General features: G+C 36.5%; 1 protein-coding gene across 1 annotated transcript in view; it reads left to right on the forward strand.

Annotated features, from left to right (window-relative positions):
- Positions 1-23,979, forward strand: part of SKAP1 (src kinase associated phosphoprotein 1) — a 305,931-nt gene that overhangs the window by 41,768 nt on the left and 240,184 nt on the right. Inside the window, exon 2 of the mRNA XM_019981906.2 lies at positions 7,699-7,804. Within this exon, the coding sequence (XP_019837465.1) occupies positions 7,699-7,804 (106 nt within the window). The remainder of the gene's footprint in view (positions 1-7,698; positions 7,805-23,979) is intronic.

The following is a 23,979-nucleotide window of genomic DNA, read 5'->3' on the forward strand; positions in this document are numbered from 1 at the left end:
TCCACACTGTTCTCCATAGTGGCTGTACTAGTTTGCATTCCCACCAACAGTGTGAGAGGATTCCCTTTTCTCCACACCCTCTCCAGCATTTATTGCTTGTAGACTTTTGGATAGCAGCCATTCTGACTGGCGTGAAATGGTACCTCATTGTGGTTTTGATTTGCATTTCTCTGATAATGAGTGATGTTAAGCATCTTTTCATGTGTTTGTTAGCCATCTGTATGTCTTCTTTGGAGAAATGTCTATTTAGTTCTTTGGCCCATTTTTTGATTGGGTCATTTATTTTTCTGGAATTGTGCTGCAGGAGTTGCTTGTATATTTTTGAGATTAGTTCTTTGTCAGTTGCTTCATTTGCTATTATTTTCTCCCATTCTGAAGGCTGTCTTTTCACCTTGCTTATAGTTTCCTTTTTTGTGCAGAAGCTTTTAATTTTAATTAGGTCCCATTTGTTTATTTTTGCTTTTATTTCCAATATTCTGGGAGGTGGGTCATAGAGGATCCTGCTGTGATTTATGTTGGAGAATGTTTTGCCTATGTTCTCCTCTAGGAGTTTTATAGTTTCTGGTCTTACATTTAGATCTTTAATCCATTTTGAGTTTATTTTTGTGTATGGTGTTAGAAAGTGTTCTAGTTTCATTCTTTTACAAGTGGTTGACCAGTTTTCCCAGCACCACTTGTTAAAGAGATTGTCTTTTCTCCATTGTATATTCTTGCCTCCTTTGTCAAAGATAAGGTGTCCATAGGTGCGTGGATTTATCTCTGGGGTTTCTATTTTGTTCCACTGATCTATATTTCTGTCTTTGTGCCAGTACCATACTGTCTTGATGACTGGCTTTGTAGTAGAGCCTGAAGTCAGGCAGGTTGATTCCTCCAGTTCCATTCTTCTTTCTCAAGTTTGCTTTGGCTATTCGAGGTTTTTTGTATTTCCGTACAAATTGTGAAATTATTTGTTCTAGCTCTATGAAAAATACCATTGGTAGCTTGATAGGGATTGCATTGAATCTATAGATTGCTTTGGGTAGTATATTCATTTTCACTATATTGATTCTTCCGATCCATGAACATGGTATATTTCTCCATCTGTTAGTGTCCTCTTGGTTATCGGACGCTCATGACTCCAGAGAGCACTGTTAGACAACCACCGTTCTAACTTTTTCGTTCTGTTTTTTATCTTTATTGTTTCCTTTCTCCTGCTTTCCATAGGCTGGTTTATTGCTCTTTTGTGATTTTTTGAATTTGTTGCTTCATGTATTTCTTTTCATTCTTTCTTATTTAATATTGGAAATATTGAGGTCTATGCTAAGTCGCTTCAGTCGTGTCCGACTCTGTGCCACCCCATAGATGGCAGCCCACCAGGCTCCCCCGTCCCTGGGATTCTCCAGGCAAGAACACTGGAGTGGGTTGCCATTTCCTTCTCCAATGCATGAAAGTGAAAAGTGAAAGTGAAGTCGTTCAGTCGTATCCGACTTTTAGCGACCCCATGGACTGCAGCCTGCCAGGCTCCTCCATCCATGGAATTTTCCAGGCAAGAGTACTGGAGTGGGGTGCCATTGCCTTCTCCATTGAGGTCTATAAAGGTCCATAAATAAGAGATCACTCTGTACAATGCTGGTTATATTTCATAATATTTTACACAGGCTATTTTCTCAATAGATGGTAATTATAGTTTTGAGTTTCCTCTACTACCCACAATGTATGTGTGCATGTGTTTTCAAATGTCTAAGTATGGAGAGTTTTTTTACTCTTTTAAATGTTAAGTTCTAGTTTTATTTTGTTTTAATCATAAAATAGATCTTTCTAATTTTGAGTTTTTAAGAAATTATTGATTTTTTTTGTAATCCAGTGCTTAATTAATTTTCATAAATATGAGCATTTGAATGTGACTAGTCTGAACTGATATGTGTTGTTAAATGTAAAATGCACATAGGTTTTGAAGATATAATACAAAAACAGGTAAAATAGCTCAATAATTATTTTTTGTTCATTACATATTGAAATCATACTATTTTGGTTTAAAAAAAAATTATTTATTTGTTTTTGCCTGTGCTGGATCTTCATTGCTGCATAGGCTTTTCTCTAGTTGTGGTGAGCAGAGGCTCCTCTCTAGTTGTGGTATATGCAGCCTTCTCGTTGTTTCTATTGTTGCTTCCTTTGTTGAGGAGCACGGGCTCTAGGGTGCTTGGGCTTCAGTAGTTGCGACAGGTGGGCTTAGTAGTTGCGGTTCCCAGACTAAAGCACAGACGCAATCGTTGTGGTGCCCGGGCTTAGGTGCTCCATGGCATGTGGGGTCTTCCCAGATCAGGGATAGAACTCATGTCTCCTGCATTGGCAGGTAGATTCTTTACCAGTGAGCCACCAGGGAAGCCCCAAATCATATTTTGTATCTACTGAGTTAAATAAAATAAATATCACTGAAATTAATTTTATCTCTTTTTGGGCTATGTTTTGAAATGAGGCTACTAGAAAATTTTAAATTACGTGTGTAATTTTATTTCTATTGGACATAAACTGCCCTCTATAATTATATATTTTTATCCATGTGGTCTATTAGAGACTAGTAGTGACTTTACAATTGTTTTTCAGTAATTTCTACTTATAGTTCTTGAATTTTTCACTATATATATTTTAGTACTATTCTATTTAGCACATAACAGGTCACTTCTATTACGGATTGTACTTTATATAAAATAAAATGACTCTGTTGGCCTGTTTGTGTTCTACTTTGATATGAATTATTGCTATTCTTGCTTTTAAGAAAATTTGTTTAGGACATTTTGCACATCTTTCTTTTAATTTCAATCTCACTTTATTTCAGGTGAATATCTTTTAAACAGTAATCAAATTAACTGTTATCTTTTTGCATAGAAATTCTTTACTTTTTTTTCACTTGTTTCTGTTAACTTTTTTCTTTTTAAATTGAAGTATAGTTAATTTACAATATTATATTGGTTTCAGGTGTACAACATAGTGATTAAAAAATTTTATAGATTATTCTCAATTTATGCTTATTATAAAACATAGGCTATATTCCCCATGCTATGCAATATATCCTTATAGCTTGTTTTTAATAGAGGACTCTAATTTTTCGTAATTATTATCATCAGTTATGTATCATTTTATGAGTTTTATTATTTGCTACATTATATTTTTCTGTTTTATTACATTGAATATTAAAAAAATTTTTTCCTCTTTAAATTTTGTGTTCACATTGTGCTGTGCTTAGTTGCTCAGTAGTGTCCAACTCTTTGTAATGGATTGTAGCCTGCCAAAGCACCTCTGTCCATGGGGATTCTCCAGGCAAGAATACTGGAGTGGATTGCTGTGCCCTCCTCCAGGGGATCTTCCCAACACAGGGATCGAACCCAGGTCTCTCGCATTGTAGGTGGTTTCTTTACCATCTGGGCCACCAGAGAAACCCATTATTACACTTATTACATTAGTGTTTGAAAAATCGTAGTTAAACCCATTTTCTTTAATTATCATTGTCCAAGATGGCATAGTACCCATTAACTTTATGTAAATGAGTAATTTAGCTTGTTTTCTTCTCTATTTCTTTCCTAACTAGTATTCAGATGCTTATTACATTTTTTAACAAATATCTTAATTAAGAATTACTCTTTAACAATAAGTTTTAAACTGTATTTAACCACAGTTACCTAGATTTAACTTATTTTGCTGGTTTGAATTTCATCACCACCTCTTTCTGTTGATCTGTGTGTCCTTGAAAAGATTTTCTTCAGGAAAGAATGTACGTGATAGAAATTCAGAGCCACAACTGTTTGAAAATGTTTTGCTGGTCTCCTTCATGTTATATAACCAACATCTTGACTATGTTTAGAATTCTTGCGCACAGTATTTTTCCTTTAAAACACTAAAACTTTCATCTTCGGGTGCTTATTTTGTGGAGAGGACATTTTGACTCTGTTATTCTGTAAACTACTTCTTTTTTTTTTTTTTAAGTCTGGGTACTTAAAGAATGTTTTCATCCTCAAAATTTGAAATTTCAGAAGGGTATGTGTAGATGTTGTTATTCACTCATCCATCCATTCATACATTTGTTTCTATTTTTTAACAGCTTCATTGAGATGTAGTTCTTATACCATAAAACCTATCCATTTAAAGGGTGCAGTCCAATGGCTTCTAGTATGGTACTCACAGAGTTGTACAGTCATCATCACAATAAATTTTAGAACATTTTTCATCATCTTCCAAAGAAAACTTGAACCCCCTTAGCCTTCATTCTTCAATCTGCAGCCCTCTCTCCCACAGCCCTAGGCATCTGCTTGTCTACTTTCTGTTCCTATAGATTTTTGCCCATTCTGTATGTTTCATGTAAATGGGATTATACTATATGTGACCCTTGCTACTGGTTTCTTTTGATTGATGAAATTATGATTTCAGAGATTTATTTGTATCGTAGCATGTATCAGCATTTCCTTTTTTATTGCTGCCACATTTTGTTTATCTGTTCATCAGTTGATGAGTGTTAGTATTTATCCACTTACTGGCTGTTAAGAATAATGCTGCTACAAACATTTGTGTACAAGTTTTTATTTGAACACTTGTTTTCATTTCTCTTGTGTATATACCTAGTAGTGGAATTGGTGGGCAACTCTCTTTTTAGCTTTTTGAGGAACTGCCAGACTTTTACAAAGTAACAACACATTTTACGTTCCCACTAGCAATGTATATGGAGAAGGAAATGGCAACCCACTCCAGTGTTCTTGCCTGGAAAATCCCATGGATGGAGAAGCCTGGTAGGCTGCAGTCCACGGGGTCGCACAGAGTCGGACACGACTGAAGCGACTTAGCAGCAGCAGCAGCAGTGTATAAGGATCCTAATTTCTCTCCATCTTCAACAGCACTCATTATTGTCCATCTTCTTGACAGTAGCCATGTGAAACTGGTACCTCAGTGTGGTACTGGTTATTGTTTCCTGATAACAACTGATGTTAAGCATCTTTTCATGTGTTTATTAGTCATTTGTATATCTTCTTTGGATAAATGTCTATTTAGGTTCTTTGTTTTAAAATCAGATTGTCTTTTTATTATTGAATTGTAAGAGCTTTTTATATATTCTGTATATAAGTCTCCTATTAGATACATGATTTGCAAAAATTTTCTCTTTCTTGATAGCATCCTTTGAACCACAGTAGTTTTAATTTTGATGTCAATTTGTTTCTTTGGTTGCTTGTTCTTTTGGCATCATATCTAAGAAACTATTATCTAATCCAAGGTTACAAGGATTTATGCCTATTTTCTTCTATAGTTTTAGCATTTATGTTTGGGTCTATGATCCATTTTGAGTTAATTTTTGTATATTATATGGGTAAGGGTTCAATTTCATTTCTTTGCATGTAGATATTTAATTGTTCCAGCACCATTTATTGAAAAACAGTTTTTTCCGTTGTTTTATCTTGTCATCCTTGTCAAAAATTTATTGAATATAAATGTGAGGGTTTACTTCTAAATTCCCAATTCTGTTCCTTTGATCTGTGTGTCTGACTTTACACCAATACCATATTGTCTTGATTACTGTAGCTTTGTAGTAAGTTTTGAAATCAGAAAATGGGAAAGTTGTCCTCCTTTTTCAAAATTGTTTCGACTATTCTGGGTACCTTTAATTTCCAAATGAATTATAGGATTAGTTTGTCAGTTTCTGCAAAAAATCCAGCTGAGATTTTTATAGAGATTGCATTGACTATTTAGATCAATATGGAAATATTCCCATATTAATAGCCATAAGTCTCATATGTAAACATGGGATGTCTTCCCATTTAGTTTCTTCCTTTAATTTAAGGTCTTTCATTTCTTTCAATAATATTTTGTAGTTTTCAGAGTTTAAGTTTTATACTTCTCTTGTTAAATTTATTCCTTAGTATTAATTCTGTTTTATATTATTTTAAATGGAATTTTCCTAATTTAATTTTTCCTAATTTAATTTTGGCTTGTTCATTGCTACTGTATAGAAATACAGCTGATTTTTTATATTAATCTTGTATCCTGCAAACTTATTGAACTCATATTTTAGTTCTAATAGTTGTCAGTGGATTCCTTAGGGTTTTCTATGTATAAGATTATATCATCTGCATGTAGAGATAGTTTTACTTCTTTCTTTCTAACCTGCTGCTGCTGCCAAGTCACTTCAGTCGTGTCCAACTCTGTGCGACCCCATGGACTGCAGCCTACCAGGCTTCTCTGTCCATGGGATTCTCCAGGCAAGAACACTGGAGTGGGTTGCCATTTCCTTCTCCAATGCATGAAAGTGGAAAGTGAAAGTGAAGTCACTCAGTCATGTCTGACTCTTAGCGACCCCATGGACTGCAGCCCACCAGGCTCCTCCATCCATGGGATTTTCTGGGCAACAGTACTGGAGTGGGGTGCCATTGCCTTCTCCCTCTTTCTAACCTAGACTCTTTTAATTTCATTTTTTGCATATTTGCCCTGTCCAGCACCAGTGCAATGTTGAATATAAGTGGTAAGAGCAGACAGCTTGTCTTGTTGCTGATCTTTAGGAACAGGGGGAAAGTATTCAGCCTAAAACAGTAAAACAACCAGTTATTTTACCTGCAAAGTGGTTTATTTGGGAACAGCAAAGACTTGCAATTAAGGACGTGCAATCATGGTTATCCACAGGCAAGCCCAGAAAACAAAAAAGAGGAACTTTCTTTCATAGAGGAGAAGGAACTGGGAGGAGCTGTTATAAACAAAAAGACCATTGGAGAAAACTGGGAGTTGCAAGTGTAATGGCTTCTTGTTGACTGAGTTATTGTTAACAGTCTCTCATTGGCCAGACTCTTGCAGGACAAGGAGAAATTTTTTCCTTCCTCCTGCTGTAGTAAAGTAGGAACCTTCTCCCTGTTGGAGATACAGTGATATATCTCTTCCTGTTGGTCTGCAATTGACATCGATGGGTAGGGCCTTAGAGCTCCCTTTTCTGGCACCCTGACTTTATTAAAAAAGAGGGGGGGGTCTGTATATTGATTTTCACCTATCATTAAGTATGATGTTAGTGGGTTTTTGTAGATGATCTTTATGAGGCTAAGGAAGTTTCCTTCTATTTCTAGTTTGTTGAGTGTTTTTGTTTGTTGTATCATAAAGTGCTGTTGAATTTTGTCGAATGCTTTTTCTGCATCCATTGAGACAATCACATCGCCTTTGTCCTTTATCCTATTAATATGGCATATTACATTAATTTAATTTTGGATAGCATTTATTTTTACCTTTGAATTCAACTTTTCATCCTTTAGCCTTCAGAGGAACTTGGAGGAACCTATTTAATGATATATGCAATAGATATGAACATACATCTTAGAATTTAATGGTGGTCCTTAGTGAAATTTTTATTTCCAGAACTTTATACCCCATCAAAAGTCCTACTTATGGCTATGTAGGATTTTTTGTTTGGTGTTCTTGAGTGGTGAGAATGTAAAACAAAATTTTAATATGCTTATGTAACCCAACTGTATAAATTCGTAACATTATCTTGATAGTATATCTAGTGCAGTTTCATATTACAGGCACTAGAAGTGAAATATACATAAGTATCCTCTTCTGTGGCATTACTTACAATCACCTTATTCTGCAACTTTAAAGTTTTTAAAGAGAAATTTGTATCCATTTGTTAATCCTCCAGATTTTCTTCCTTCTCTCTTGGTACTTTTTCTTTTCTGTTGATCAGCTTTCCTTTTCGTTTAGATACTGAGGACTTCCTGGCCGAAGGTTTGCGGAATGAGAACCTCAGTGCTGGTGCAAAGGACAACAGAGACCATATTCTGCGGGGCTTGCAGCAAATCAAAGCTAGGTTTGTATAAACCGGTTCCATTATTCTTCTTCATAAAGTTTAAAGCAATTTATAATCAGCAAAATCTACTTTAATTGTATATAAATTATCAAAGTAGGACACATTTATTATAGTTCTTTATACTTGGTAGAGGCTTTTAAATGTTTACTGAATTGCATTGAAGGTAGGCAGGCATATTTAGGGTAGTTAGTTTACCACAATGGAAATATTTTTATAGTTGTATATGTTAAGAAAGTTATTCTGCTTTTAGCTTTGGATTGTTATGTTAGTCTTTATTGGACACTTTTGCAAAATGGGTGAAAAGCTAAATATTTATGCTTGTCCAAATTACTGAAAGAGAGGACGTTAAGCAGTATGAGACAATTTCCACTATGAGTTTTAGTCCTGATTTTATATCCTCATCTCCTTCCCGAATAGAAAACTTAAACTAGACTTATCCAGTTGATTCTTTCCTCCTATTAAAATGTCTTACTCTCAGGCTGATTGGAATATCATGCTCATTAAGTTGTTTTTTTTTAAATTAAAGGCCCTCACCTAGTTTTTGTGCCTTTTAGAATGTGAGCACCTGACAGATGCATACACTTGCTTGATGGAGGGAGAAATAAAAAATTTCCATTACAGTATATTCCTCAACCACTTCTTGTTCGAAGTGTGATAACTGAATGAGAGTTGGGGATAAATGAGTACAATCTTAAGTCTTTTTCGACTTGGAGGCAATGTGATTTGAAACGTTTGAACTGTGTACTCTTAGTAAAGGAAGAGCTTCAGCAGTGTTATACCTGGGATTTCATTTGTGTGGCAGAAAGATCTTATCATCTACTTTAGAAACATCATTGAAACTCCTTAGAAGCAAGGAGTTTTATCCTTTCGAAGGGCACAGCCAGAATATATTCCCTCCAGGAATGTGAGAGAACTTCACAAGATGCCCTGCTGGATCTTAATCGATCTTTCCTGCTGGCTAATTAAGCATCACTTTTACTCAGCAACTGGGGACTATGTAATTATCAGCCTGGGTTGCCCTGAATAATTGAAACAAACAGAATGCAAAAGATGAGAGCTTTTTGCAAAAGTGAGAATATCTGTAATTTTTGTTAGGTTGGAAGAGTGTTTAAAACAAACTTCCCTATACTTTATTAGTGGATAAGTTTAGGCTTAGTTGTGTCTGAAGGCTCAGTTAGTAACTTAAAGAATTTTTTATTTCTTTAATACAAAGTTGATCTTTGTATTATAGGATTATTATAAGGATGGCATGAGGAACAAAGATGGAATTATTTTAAACTGTACTATAGGGAGTGAAAGTGAAGTCGCTCAGTCGTGTCCGACTCTTTGCTACCCCATAGATGGTAGCCTACCAGGCTCCGCCGTCCATGGGATTTTCTAGGCAAGGATACTGGAGTGGGCTGCCATTTCCTTCTCCAGGGGATCTTCCCAACCCAGGGATCAAACCCGGGTCTCCTGTATTGCAGACAGACGCTTTACTGTCTGAGCCACCAAGGATAGCGAGAGGGATGCCCAAAATATAATTGTGTATATGGTGGTGTTAATGGTATAAATCTGTGATAAGGTATAAATCTGTGATGGTATAAAAAAATAATTTTATTGCATCTATGGAGACAAATATACAATGAGTAGAAATTCTCCTTTCCTGTTATTTGCAGTGCAGCACTTGGAAAGGACTGAATTTCAATCTGAAATTGATAATAAAAGGTGATTTTGTGGTGACTCACTGTTATCTCACTGTTATCACTTACATATTACTTCTTAGTTCTCTTTTTTAAGTGCATACACACACTCATACACACACACCCATGCACACAGACATAGAAGCTGTATTTATTATGAGGCAGAGAGGGTTCCTTGTTCTCAAAGGACTTGCTGTGTGGTTTGTGGGATAGATATTCAGGAAATAATCAGCAGGGGTTTTAGGAAACATCTGCATTGTTGATGGGAGCTTTCTGTTCATTGATTTGTTGTAAGAAAGATGACACTTTATTTAGAATTTCACAATTATCAGATCAGGAGGAAATGAGGAGCCAGAAATTAGATACTGTACAAGAAAATGGAAAAATGAGGATTTCCTTTGGCAAGCTGTTTGAAATTGTCTTAAATTTACCCATTCAATCATCATCCCATAATGTAACCCTTGTCTTACTGAATCTTCTTTTTCAGCCGCATTGCGTGTATGGCCCCATGTATGGGTGGTTGATGTTATGTACTTATATGTATTTGTAGCAGTTGCTTTGAGAGCACTGAAAACTTGTACAATGCCAATCGCATTTACTTTTTTTTGCGTGGAAGTTGTATCTCTCCCAGAGGCTCAGTATGAAAGGAAATTTGGAAATCATCAAACTTGAGAGCTAAATGTATATGGAAAATGGCCAAGTAACATCAAAAGAATTAATGAAAGCCACTTTAAAAGTTTGATCTTGAGTCATATTAAAGCAATAAAACTTTAGGGGTTTGGTAAATTTGTGGGGAGGTAGGCATCTGTCTAAAACTACTAACTTGGCACATTAGGGCCGAAGGTGGGTAAGAAATCTCTAGCAGGATAACCTGGGAAAGACACTAGGTAAATATAAATGCCATATATACATATACTGCCCCCCCCAAAACTTTCCATTCTATCTTTGTTGCGTCCTTGCTTTAATTCATTTAATTATTTCCTCCACACTGTGCTGCTTGAGAATAGAGTGGAGTGATGGGAAAATACTGATTCCTGGTAAACTCTAGGGGCTTGGCTGTAATTTTTATGGTGGCTCAGAATTCAGTGCTATTTGCCATGACTGTGGACTCGCTGTAAATTAAAGCATCTGACTTCATCACAGCTGTTATGTGCTGTTTGCCACCTTTCTGTTGCCTAGAGTGACTGACCCCAGAAAATGATAGTTGTGTTGAGTCATGGATGTCCTCCAAGTGCTCATCTGTTTTTCAGTACAAGTAGGTTTTCTGTCTTCCCAGCCTGAAAATCATATCTGTATTTCTGTCTTGATAGGGTTTTTTTGGCTTAAGAGTATTACCAATGAAGGATAATGTTTTCCATATAAGACAAATAAAAAACGGATGGCACTTTGCGTGATTCCAAGGAAATGAAGTCCTGTTGTGGTATTTGATGTCCTGAGCTGTGATGTTCATGGCTCTTCTTCAAACTGCCTCCTCATTTAAACCTTCTCCCTAAAACTAACAGCTTTCACATTCTGAGTCCAAGTTTTCAGCAAGCTCTTTAGAGAATGATTAGGATGAAAGCCAGGCAGAGGCTCCTCCTGTTTTATTGCGGTGGTCACTGCAGGACCAGTGCCAGCTGTGAGGCACCTGGAATGAAACATACTTCATCTATACTCAGACGTTTAAGGGCGTTCTTATGCATTTGCAGAAACAGTTGAGCATTTCTTAAGTTTGATTCAGGGGAGGCCATCTGACAGCAAGAATGCATTGAGAATGGGGGAAAGGGTGAAGAAAATAGAAAATTTTTATTACTGAGGTAGGGATAAATTCTCCATGGCTCATTTTGGAGCAGCTAGTCATTTATGCTCACTGTTGGAAGTGAAGTCTAGAGCCAATGGAAACAAATTTAGAGTATTGTTTTCTTTTGTGAAACTTAAAGGAGTTCCAAAAAGAGACAGGTAGATTAATAGCATATTGAAATGGAAAGAAATAAAGAAATAACTTTATGTAACAGGATTATGGCACAACCCCACAAAACCAGTGCTTTTAAAGTACAGACTGAAAGAATATCTTGAACATGTCTCATTGTGGGTGGTTAGCATATAGCTCTGCATGAAACATGATATGTTAGTACAAATATCATAAAAATAATTCCAGTTCTCTTTGGGAACTTCAAGTTTTTCTTATCAGCTTACCATGGATTTAGCTTTAAAACAGAATTTAGTTTAAGAATATATTGTTCTTCTGTCTTTGTATTGGAGGAAAGACAAGGAGTTAGTCCAATGTAACTCTTGAGAGCAAGATTTTCAAAGTGATATGCTGTCAATATTATCGCCATTAATTACATGGAGAATGTTACTTTTCCTAAATGCTGGTTATTGAGCTTAAAATTCCCAAACAAAAAACATTCAGATGAAGTGTGCTTATCAAGAGAAGAAATGTGAAATGTGTTGTTGGTACATTTTTGTTACAAGTTTAGATATTTGTTCATATCTTCTCTTTCTATTCACTTTGCTACTTTCACTGGCGTTTCAGTGCCAATGCAGAAATAAAAAAGGTAGTAGGTACTAGTGCAATCTATCTAAGTTTAAAGAGCTCTGAAAAAGCTTCAAACTTATAGCAATAATTTGACCACATCTTGAAGTTTAAAAATTCATTTCTTCCTTTTCCAGTCCTATCTCTGCTTCTCACCCTTATCCAAGAAAGCAAACAAAAACTCACAACTTCACGGCTCTCAAGTTATCAATTATAGGCTAAATCCCTGTACTAGTTTTCTGTTATTTAGTGAGTGTATGTTGAGATTTCACAATTGTGTTAAAGATTTTTGGAGATATACTTACTGGGAGTAGTAAAGGGTTATTTTTGTTTCTCTTTTAGTCTGAAATGGTCTACAGGTGAAACTGGTATAATATTACTTGCTGTTGGTCTCTCGGCTTAACTTGGAAAGGAAGATCATTTTATTACATGTTCTTTCATAGCAAGTTTCCTCTACTTTCAAAGCAGCCTTGAAGTGTATGACTCCTTTTTAATTTTATGATGATGATTATTTTGTTTATTCTTTCACTTGAGTAGGTGTCTTGGATTTGGTACCAGCTATAAGATTAAATTGATCCATTTTTGTTTTCTTTTACACTGGGCTATTTTGGTGGTGTTAGTAGATAGAAGCCTCTCCCTTTGATCATCCCATAAAATAAATATTTTATATGAGTAATTTTGATGTACAATAACTTTTTAGTAAGTGGGTTTTTTTTTAATCTTGTTTTTTTCAATCATTTTTATTAAACATTCCCAGTACTGAGCTCATTAAACAGAATAACATGTTCTATCAAGAGTGGAAGGTCATTTGAAATGAAACCTGGGAAGCAGGTAGATAACTGAGCTTTCTCCCTTCAGGTTGGACTGACCCGTTAGAATAAGCTGAACACTACTATTTAGTCCTATAGTTAGGTCTCTGAATTTGCTTTACTTCTAATAGAATTATAGCCATCATTATTACTTGGGCACATTCCTATTAGCTACTTGAAACGGATTTGTCTTGGAAGATCTCAGAAAATCCTCAGTATCAATTTTTTTAATACTAGAAGCTTTTCTATTTGTCTATAAATGGGGGCTCTTAATTCATACATTGTGTGAAAAGATCATTTATATGAAATTACAGTCTTCATTTTACCAATGTTAACTTTGGCCTTGATTTTAAATCTCACTTGATCTGGATCTAGTCTTTTGTCCCAATGTGTGCTATTTTTTCTGCTTATAGAAAGCCAGTGGGGGAAAAAAAATGCCTCTCTGTATTCATCTATTTATGGATCTCCAGAAACTTGTGGCGTTAGGCCCTCCTGGTTGTGGTTATCTCTAATTTGCTGGTTTTCTCTTATTTCTGATGTAGATCCATCCTGTATCCACTTCCTGTGTTACACTGAAATTAGAGCAAAGGGGAGAGAAATGCAAGAGCACTGGGTCAGCTCTCAGAATTCAAAGTCTTTGTTCTGATGTTTTTTCTGTAACATTGTCTGATTCAATTGAAGATTTGCCTAAGCATGATCTTGTGTTTTCTTTTTCAGTTGCCTCCCCCAAAATGTTATTTGGGATTGTTTTTTCAAATGTTACAAAAATGCAAACATTACCAACCAAACCTTGAAACCTCAAAAATTTGATTTCTTTTATGGTATCACTATGATTTTTCATTTTTTTTTAATTTGCAAAATGATGCAGGAAATTTCATTTCCTTGGGATTTCATTTTATTTCATGATTCTGTTGAAAATGAGTTGGGCCTAAAGTGGGTTTTTATAATCACAACATGTGAATCATTTCTTCTTTGGAAGCCGGATCTTCTCTCCGACTGTGTAGCCTCATCTAGTCTCCCTGAAGTGCAGCACTAGCAGGGTTGATAATGAAATGCGGTCCTTCTTATCACACCCAGCAAAAGGCTCAGAAACGACAGGAAAAAAAATCAATCCCACAGGAACTTCTCAAGTGCTAGATATCCATATTTAACCCCCATGCATTTAAAATGGAAATGAGATATCTCAGGGTTTTAGTTTTTGATTTACACAAGATGTCACTGCCTCCTTGGCAATGGGAATATTTTGCAGACCAACTGCTGACCTGTTTAGGGAGATCTCAGCCTATCGCCTCAGGTCCAATGTAGTTTCTTCATAATTCTTTCGAAACTCTCAGCAGTGCTTTGCAGCAGCTTTGATTCTTCAGGCTTCAAAGAATGCCCCTTCCAGGCCAATCTTCTAAAAGAAAAAAAAAGAAAAATCAGTGTAGGGGAATAAACAGCTCATAAAGGAAGGGGCAGCTATCCCTGTGGCAGTTCTCACTCTACTTAATTAATAAGGAGTTTATAAGCCAGCTACAGCTTCACAAAGCCAAGAAAATTCCAGTTTGATGCTAGTGCCTTGTTATGAAATTCCCACTTGGAGTGACTCAGTCTTCAATAATCAAGTTGTTTTATCATAGATATACAGTGACGCTTATGTGTTATGATTAAATGCTCACCCTCAAGCTCCCTCTTGAGTTTGTGAGCCTTGTTGAGTTATTATAATTTATAGAAAACTTTATGCCCACATAATTTCCAATTAGCTATTTCTCAGTTTTATTAAGGGAGTGTCTCTCTTTTCTGGATTCTGCCATAACCACAATGTTCATTTTATGATTTGATAATCAAGACCTCCTATCATGTCTACCAAGAACCTTTGTTTTTTGGTTAATGATAAAACTAAGATATGTGACATTACTCAAAGTAAGAGAATTAATAAAAGATTAGGATTTAGAATGTAGGATTTCTAAGTGGTTGCATAATTTACTTAAGCAAGCCATTATTTTAAAAAAGAATTGGCATCTTTCAAAAGCTTATTGGTTTAAAGGAACTGTAAATAAATATTGAAGTTTAGTTAATTATATATGCATCTAGAGTCTTGCAACATCTGTAGTTTATTTTGGAATGCATCAAAAACAAGATGGATGGATAGGTGGATAAGTGACAAAGCAGATATAACAAAATGTGAATCATAGCATCTAGATTATGAGTATACATATATATGGGTGTTCATTTACCTTTTATGCATATCTGAAACATTTCATAATGTGATGTTGCAAAAAACATTTGTTTCACTTTGCAGTTCGAAACCATAGACTTCATTCATACTGTGGTTTCAGAAAACCGTAGACTTCCTCATGTTGGAAATGTAATAAGTATGTCTGTGATATTTTTAGGATTATAATTTTCTAAGAATAACCTTATTATTTCTGGATGATAGTAGTCTAAGGGATGATCCTTCAGTTTGTTATTTCTGACATAACTAACTTTAAGTATCTAACTTTTATACTTCTTTAAGACTTCCAGGCTAGCAATTATTGAGAGTTCAAATTCAATTCAAGCATTCTGCCCAGGAGATCCTGAGATTTTGATCTTTTTTAAGGAAAGGCAATTTCTGACTTTTCTCATAAATTTGATAAAAGGAAAGCTAATATGAGATTGGTAGTCCAGTAGGAAATGGAACTCAATTTTACATTTTTTAAATCATTTTATGGTATTAAAAATGACAGAGGTTAGAAACAAAGCTCTTATTCTTTTATTGAACTAGAATTGAAAGTGGCAGAAAATCATTTTGGCCCCGGTGCAGTAAATGTTATCACTAAAACATGTTCAGGGGATATCAGGATAGTCTCTCAAGCACCAGAGACAAAAGTTCACAGAAAAAGAACTGATTTTTCTGTCCTTATCTTGAAATTATGAGATGTACAGGAGATGAAAGTATCTTAGCTCTGATAGGACAGGCGATGGAGTATGTGTTAGAAATGATAATGTCTCCATTCTGGAGAGGGGTGAAATGGAGAGAATGTGGTGGGACGGGTGTCTCAGCAGTGACAGGCACGATGGAGGGAATTCACAGGGACAAGGAGGGTCAGCAGCTGAGCCAGCCCCAAAGATGAAGAATCCAGAAGCAGAGAAAATTATACTTGTGCAAAATTACACTGTGAGCTGACCATGAAGATGGTAAGAAAGCAAACAATACTATTTGTTAAAAGTACTGTTTGAAGATTTTGTTTGAAAGAGAAATTAAACTGGAGCTGTCAGCAGCTACTTGATTTTAAGAATCCAGTAGAAGAGAAATTTTAAGTCCATTTGGGAAAAACCAATCATTTTTGAGTATGCAGTCTGATTATTCTTTAGAATTTTGTGTAAATGGAGGAAGTTGGTAGACATATGTTTGCTGATCCTATAATGATTAAAATTCAGAATAAGTCAGACTCTTGTGAAATTGAGTTTTCAGGTTCCAGCCAGTGTTTTATACTGCCATATGGCATAACTAGAATTAACTGCTGCTCCCAGTCTGTTTATTCTTTTACTGAATATCTAGGTGCCCTGTTTGAAATAGTAGGGATTCCACAAAAGTATGTAATCACATGAGATAGATGGTTGACATGTTCACGACACCGGTCTGTATAGCTAATAGTTGCTTTTGTAGCTAATAGAAGAGCAAGCTTTTTTTAAGTTTTTCTACCCTAACCTCTCTTTTTATTAGAAAGAACAGATGGGTAAGAGAGTTAACAAGGAAAAGAGGAAAAAATTTAGGACCTTATAGGTCAGTGTAAATAGAAAAGGTAAAGCAAGAAATCCTTTTTGCTAGAGTCCTAGCTTCTTGATGCTCAAGAGTGACTCATGGACCAGCAACATCAACATCACCTGAAAAGTTGTTAAAAATGCAGAATCTCAGGCTCCATTGAATCAGACCCACTGAATCAGAACCTGCATGTTAATAAGATCCCAAGGTTATTTGTATGCACAGAAACATTTGAGAATCACTGCTCTACCACATACTTTTAAGTTCATTTTAAATTCAGTTTCTTAGAACTTGGACGACATACTTATGGAGATTATAAACTTCTTAATCACATGGATGTTCATTTTTTAAAAAACAATCTATCACAGTACTGGCATATGATATGAGCTCAATAATGTGAGTCGAATGAGGGAGAAACTGTTATAAATGTGTTATCTGGTCCTTGGCTAAACATTAGAACAAGAGATCCTCTATATTTTGAAATTTACTATTCAGTGGCCAGCCCCACATATTCTTGTCCAAAGATAGAACACATTCTTTTTATTGAGCATTAGGAGTTACAGAGCCATTTGTAAAGATGGCATCCATCTCTTTAAATGTCTCCTGTGATGACATTTCTCTAATATTCTGTGGCATAAGATTACAGGGCTGCTGCCCATGTGTTGGAGTTCTTTCAGAGTATGGATGCCAGTTAGTCCAGACATGATCCATCTTAAGCCCTCTGCCTTTGGTTATCATCTTTCCTATAAAGCTTTGCACTTCCTTGTTTCCACCATCTTTCATCTTTCCTGAGGACTTCTTTTCTAATCCTTCCCCCTGTGTTTCCTAGAATCCATGTTCTAGTATAATCAAACTCCACGATATCCTCAACCTCTTTTCTCCATCCCTGCCCAAGTAAAACATGACTCTTCTTCAGGATACTGTTTTGCTTGCAGCTATCTTAAATAGAACTTGCTCATTTTCCAGAAGTGCTGTTGGCATCCTTCATGCTCCTTGCTTGTCATTTCTAGATTTTTACTATTCAATCTTTTGCCAGACCTCTTCCCTTTTGAGATTTGCCTACATGGTTTTACAGTTCTCTGTCATCGTTTGAGTTCAGAGTCTCCCCTCATGCTATTTGAGGACTGAGGCTTTGACTCATAGTTGTCATCTTCACTCTGCTATAACCACTGCCCCCTAGAGACCTTCTCTCTCAAATTTAGCTTTTCCCTCCTGATTACATCTCTCCATTCATCATATAAATATGCTCAAATCCCTCCTAATATTCAGAAAAACATTACATCCTACACAGTGATTCCCTCTCTGGCTACTGTCCTGTCTCTCTCTCTCTCTCTCTTTTCTTCTTGAAATAGAAGCCTAGGCAAGCCATTTCTGGCTTCTTCTCTGGCCACTCTTCAGTCCCCTATAATCTAATCTCTGCTCCTATCAAGTTACTCTTGCCAAAATACCAGTAACTTGCTGATTGCATCATCCGGGTGACACTGTTCAAGCCTTATCTTATTTGGTGTATCTGCAGCATGTGACAATATTAATAGCTCCCTTTTCCTCAAAAAGTAAAAACAAACAAGCAAATAAAAACAGCAAAAGCAAATAAAAACTCTCTCCCTCTGTTGGTCCCCATGATAATAGTCTCTCCTGGTTTTCCTTCTTCCTTGTACTTATACTCTTAGTTTGGGCTTTGGCTTGAGCTTGTTTTTCTACCCTGCCTTCTTCACTGCTATTTCTTAGGCTTGCCTCTTTCTCATCACATTCTCTGTAAGCAGTTGCATAGTTCTGCAGCTCAACTGCAGTTCTGTCTCCAAGGCACTATACAGCATATTGGACAGCTCCTTTCGGGTGTCTTATAGATTATCTTATAGATATCTCAAACTTGCAAAGCTGGGACAGACCTGCTGTATGCCTCTCCAACAGCCACCCTCCATTCTTCCTAGACAACATCACCCCACCTTCCTAGGGAAGGACTCATGATCTGAAAGCCATTCTGTTTTGCCAGTGGTTGGTCTAGAGTTTGCATAAGATACAGTTTTGGCCAAAGAAATGTGAGGAGAAGACTTCTGATAGCTTCTCACATGGCAATCTTATGCTTAGGAAGAGAAAGTGAAGTCGTTCAGTTGTGTCTGACTCTTTGCGACCCTGTGGACTATAGCCTACCAGTCTCCTCCATCCATAGGATTCTCCAGGCAAGAATACTGGAGTGGGTTGCCATTTCCTTCTCCAAATCTTATGCTTGGGAGGCCAAAATAAAGCACTGAAATGCAGTAGCCACTGTAAGACATTACTCTGCTCTAAGGTGTTAGAGCAGAAATAAGGGAAGAACCTAGGTTCTTCATGCCATTGTTGGGACCCTGCATCATGCCTAGAATCACCAGTCTTCAGACTTTTTCTTTTGAAGGAAAAATAAACTTGTATTTGCTTAAGCCTCTGTCAGTCAGATTTTCTGTTATTTTGTAGCCAGAAGAATCATATCTGATTGAGTGTCCAGAACTGAACTCATTATTTTATATTCCGCTTACCCCTGAAGTCTATTTCTGCTTTCACTAGGTCCTGACCCCCTAGGCAGAATCCTGGAAGTCACTCCTCTTTACTCCCCAAACCATCAACAAGCCTATTGATTCTTCATTCTAAATCTGTCTTCTTCTTTCTATTCTCTTTCTCACTGGCTAAATTTTAGCTCTCATGAAGTCTTACTCAGAGCTTTGCACAATTCTCTTTTCTGATTCTCTGCTTCAGGCTTCTCCCTGTTCCAGTTTATTCTGCTCCTCCATTCTGTTGAAAGGGGAGATATAAAAAAGAAGATAATTTAATCATTTGTGCTATAGAAGAAGATATATTGATATGGAATGATAAGATATACTATACATGAAGAAATGGGTTTTTTTTTTTTTCAGAGACATGTCTGAAAAAATGCACCAAAATGTTAATGATAGTAATTTCTGGCATATAGAGTTTGAATGATTTTTAATTTCTCCTTTTTATCTATTTGTATTTTCTAAATCTCTACAGTGAATGTGTAAATCTTAAATCACTGATATCAGAGCCTTTCCTGTTTTACACAGAGGCAGGGAACAAAAACAGGCGGGGATTTAAAAACCAAAGAGTATTTATTTCCAGGTGGGAAAGGAGTTGGCATTGCAGGGAAAAGAGATATGGATAGAGGAAATTGGGCTTTAATTGTAGCCTTGGGTCATTTCTATTCAAATAAATAGATGTATTTGGAGGTTTTTTTTTAACTCTGTAACTAAGCATGCGTGCACAGACACACACAAAAGTAAGATTATTTTTGAGCCATATGAAATACAGCAGTCCTTTTAGTAATTTATGATGACTTTTCTAAAATAAGTTGTTGTTTTTCTTTTTTTTAATAAAGGAAGTTCATTCTCAAGGTCTTCATTAGATGAGCTATCTAATTGTTGACTAGGAACAACTTCCCTTTCTTAGATTTTATCTTTTTGAGCTGCACTGAACTGACACAGGATGAATCCCTCATTAGAAATGGATTATCTACACTCTGTGTGGCTATTTAGTGAAACATTTTTATTTGTGAGACTAGCTTTCCAAAGTGATGGTGCTTGAGTAAACCATTCACTTCCTCCTTCTCAAAACATCAGTCACTGTGATTGATTTTCATGTTGGTCATGGAGAGAAATGGAATTAACTAAAAGCAAGGGTGAGGATTACAAGCCGGAAGCAGTTAATTTACTTAACAAATATGTATTGGCTATTTGTTTACTCTTTATTGGGCACAATGCCAGGTGATCAAAACAGTGTCAGAGAAAATATATCCCTGTTTTTCAAGAAGTTCTTGGGCCAGTAAGCGGCCAGACTCATGAACAGCGCTAGCACAGAGCCCACCATGCATAGGTATCTTCTCTAGGCAGTCTGAAATGCTTGGTTTCAATTTGTTACATACCTGGATTTTCACCATTTAGAGACTCGTTTAGGCGCATAGTCCTCTTTTACAAATATAAATTCACTTGGAAGGATAAGGGCTCTGATATCAGTGATTTAAGATTTACATGTTCACTGTAGAGATTTAGAAAATACAAATAGATAAAAAGGAGAAATTAAAAATCATTCAAACTCTACATGCCAGAGTACTTTGATGTGCACTAGCCCTACTGAATGGTTTTCTTCTAACTTTTGGTTAAGATGATTGTGCTGTGGAAATTCAATAAGTTTGTTGAACCTATGGGGCAACACACAGTGGTTGGTACACTGAGGGTTATAAAGTTAACAGAGGATCCTTTTCTTCAGAAAGAATGAGGGCTTTAGAAACTCTTGCCTCTGCAACTGAAGAGTTACAGTCACAGCTAACATTCATCACACAGTTACCATGTGCCAGGCCCAGTGTTGGAGGACTTCACACACATTTTCTCATTTATCCCTCACAACAGGTGTGAGGTGAATACTATAATAATCCCCAGCTAGCAGATGAGAATACTGAGGTTCAGAGAACTTGCTCAAGGTTATACAGCTGTTAGGGTTTGGACTTGGGATCTGAACCAAGGCAGGATGATTGTTTGGCCAGCACTCTTACTGAGGCTTGATTTCTTCATAAGTGAATAATGCTACTTCATTCATGCAACAAATATTTATTGAGCATCTACTATGTGCAAAGCATTTTTGTGGTGATTATATGACAGTTTTCAGTCCTCCTATAACTTGTTGTTTTTGAACCAGATAAACTGAATAATTATACAATACGCCCACCTTGTAGGATTGTTGTTATGCATATAAAAGTGCTTAATACAATGCATGTTACACTGTAGATACCCAATAGATATTCCCAAGAAATTTACAACCTAATGAGAAAGATAAAAAAGATACAGAAATAAGAAATCTTCATGGATGAGATGTCTTCATGGATGAGATGTCATCATGGCTTGGTCTTGGATTTGAAAGGGAAGGATTTTTGGTCAGATGTATTGCACACAAAAACAGCATGTACAAAGAAACAGAGGAGATAAAAGTTTAGCCGTGGTTGGGAACCAAAGGATAATTCTGTTGATTAGGTATAAGGAAGTAATGAAACACATAGCTGAAAAGATAAGATGGAATCAAATCCTGGAAATGGGAATTTTTACTGGATTTGTGGAGAAGAGGTACATGACTGAAGAGAGTAAAGCCTGGGACAGGGATGGGTAAGCTGATGCTTTAGTAGGGAATTATGGATACCGTATGAGTCCTTGGTTCCTGGGCTGAGGCCTCTGGGAGGCAGAGGACGGTTGCAAAGGGAGAGAAGAGGGACAAGACTCTCAAGTTTGCCTATGTTTATTCTCTGTGCATGCCCAGAAAAGGAAGACAGATGTTTCTTTCTTCCCAGTATTTCTTGCTTTGAGCTCATATTTATATCCTTGATTCCATAGCTGCCTTTGGTTTATTATGAGCTTCACAAGCTTTTATGGATAACCAGATAATATAACCACTTTTCAGAACTTCATGTCAGTGGGAAAATACATTCTAAATGGCCAACATTGTGCTTCAGCTTTTGAAATGTGGTTGGTTGGTAAATTAAAGATTGTATTTACTATATTTCAGATTTGTAAATAAGATTTAATTTTTTTAAAGAAGATGCAGAAAATTTAACACTATCTATCACTTTGTTTCATTAGGAAAATGCATTTCCAGATCCAAACAATGGAAGTGAATTTTGGAATACAGTCTATACTTGAACTAGGGGCTGCCTGTTTATAATTCCCTTAACAGGCAACCATTTATGAAATACCCATGTCCTTAATGGTGTTCTACAAACTTGCCCCATCATATGAATTACCTGGGGATCTTGTTAAAAACACAGACTTCTAGGTCACTAACCTGGACATGCTAATTTACTAGGTCTGGTGTGGACCCTGGGGAATTTGCGTTTCAATTAGGGTTCCAGGAGATTCTTAAAATCAGACAAGTAGGTGTAGAAATCTTTATTAGAAGATACCATTTTTGTTTAGATAAGTAGCTATTTTGGTTTAAAACTGAATTTTAACAGCGAGAGGGAACGAAGGAAGAAGGATTTGACTGGAAGTATGAGTAGGCTATTGGTTTGAGTGGTTAGGAGGGTCTCCCAATATGACGGGGTTTGATTGACAGGAAGATCTTACCAGCAGGGCTTAGGGCCAGCCAGTAGCTGACAGCATTTCAACCTAATTAGCTTCTAGGATGAGGGATGGAGATATGGTCAGAATAAATAGTCTTGGTTCTTTCCTTGTCCTGATGTTTGCTTGCTGTCTTAAGTGCTTCCGCATGGCCTGGCAACATCTGGAGACATTTTTGATGCTGGGGAATCCCTTGATGTGGGACAGAACCAGAAGTCCTGGCCCCAGGATGGGTCAGGTGAGTCCTGAGATTGACTGGTTGTTGTGGCTGAACTGCTGGTGACCCTTGACCTGTATTGATACAGCAGTAGAACTGGTCACATAGTCATTAGCCTTTAGCTCTAATCCAGTTCCCTACTTTTATGATTTGGATAACAGAGTACCTCATATAAGGGTTTAACTGTGACTGCTATAGGCACTGTACCAAGAAGTAAATGGGGAAGAATGATATTTTAGTATAGACTCTTGTACAATTAGAAAAAAGTCAAGTTGAGGGTCAAACTGTGCAATAATTTTAAAATGATTTCTGAATTTTTGTGTACATCTCAGTTCTTAATTGGAAGAAAGTGTACACTTAAGGATAGGAGTTGTTTTTTTAATTTCATCAATTCACTGTAGCTGTTAGAGTGGTTACCATGGAAGGATGCATTCTAGATTATGTTTTTATATATTTATCCAAATTTTGTTTTAGTGTGAATGAGTGAAATATTAAGTCTTTAATTAGAATTCTGTTGTTATTTTTTGATTAATCTGTGTCAGTAGCTTTAGCATTTGTACTAAATCATTTTCTTCATGAAGGCGTTTAATGAGGAAACAAATTGATTGTATTTATATATTGGATTCTTGCCACTGTGATGTATATTTGGTTGTGTCTTTTGAAGTCTATTTTTGCTGGTCATTTTGTAGTTAGTCTTTGAAGCCAGGCTTTAGGTGAAAAACTTCTTCATTTGGATGTTTTAGTTTAACAACTGCTACTGCTAAGTCACTTCAGTCGTGTCCGACTCTGTGTGACCCCATTGACAGCCCACCAGGCTCCCCCGTCCCTGGGATTCTCCAAGCAAGAATACTGGAGTGGGTTACCATTTCCTTCTCCAATGCTTGACAGTGAAAATTGAAAGTGAAGTTGCTCAGTCGTGTCCGACCCTCAGGAACCCCATGGACTGCAGACTACCAGGCTCCTCCATCCATGGGATTTTCCAGGCAAGGAATACTGGAGTGGGGTGCCATTGCCTTCTCCATTAGTTTAACAAAGCTTACTTATTTTTATCTTTCTCTTCTTCATTTTCTTTCCTTCCTTTGATTTCTCTTTTTTCCCCTCCTACCTTTGTGTGAGTAATTTAGAGGAAAAGGAGG

Source organism: Bos indicus, chromosome 19, assembly GCF_029378745.1.
Source record: "Bos indicus isolate NIAB-ARS_2022 breed Sahiwal x Tharparkar chromosome 19, NIAB-ARS_B.indTharparkar_mat_pri_1.0, whole genome shotgun sequence".
In the NCBI taxonomy this organism is placed as follows: domain Eukaryota; kingdom Metazoa; phylum Chordata; class Mammalia; order Artiodactyla; family Bovidae; genus Bos; species Bos indicus.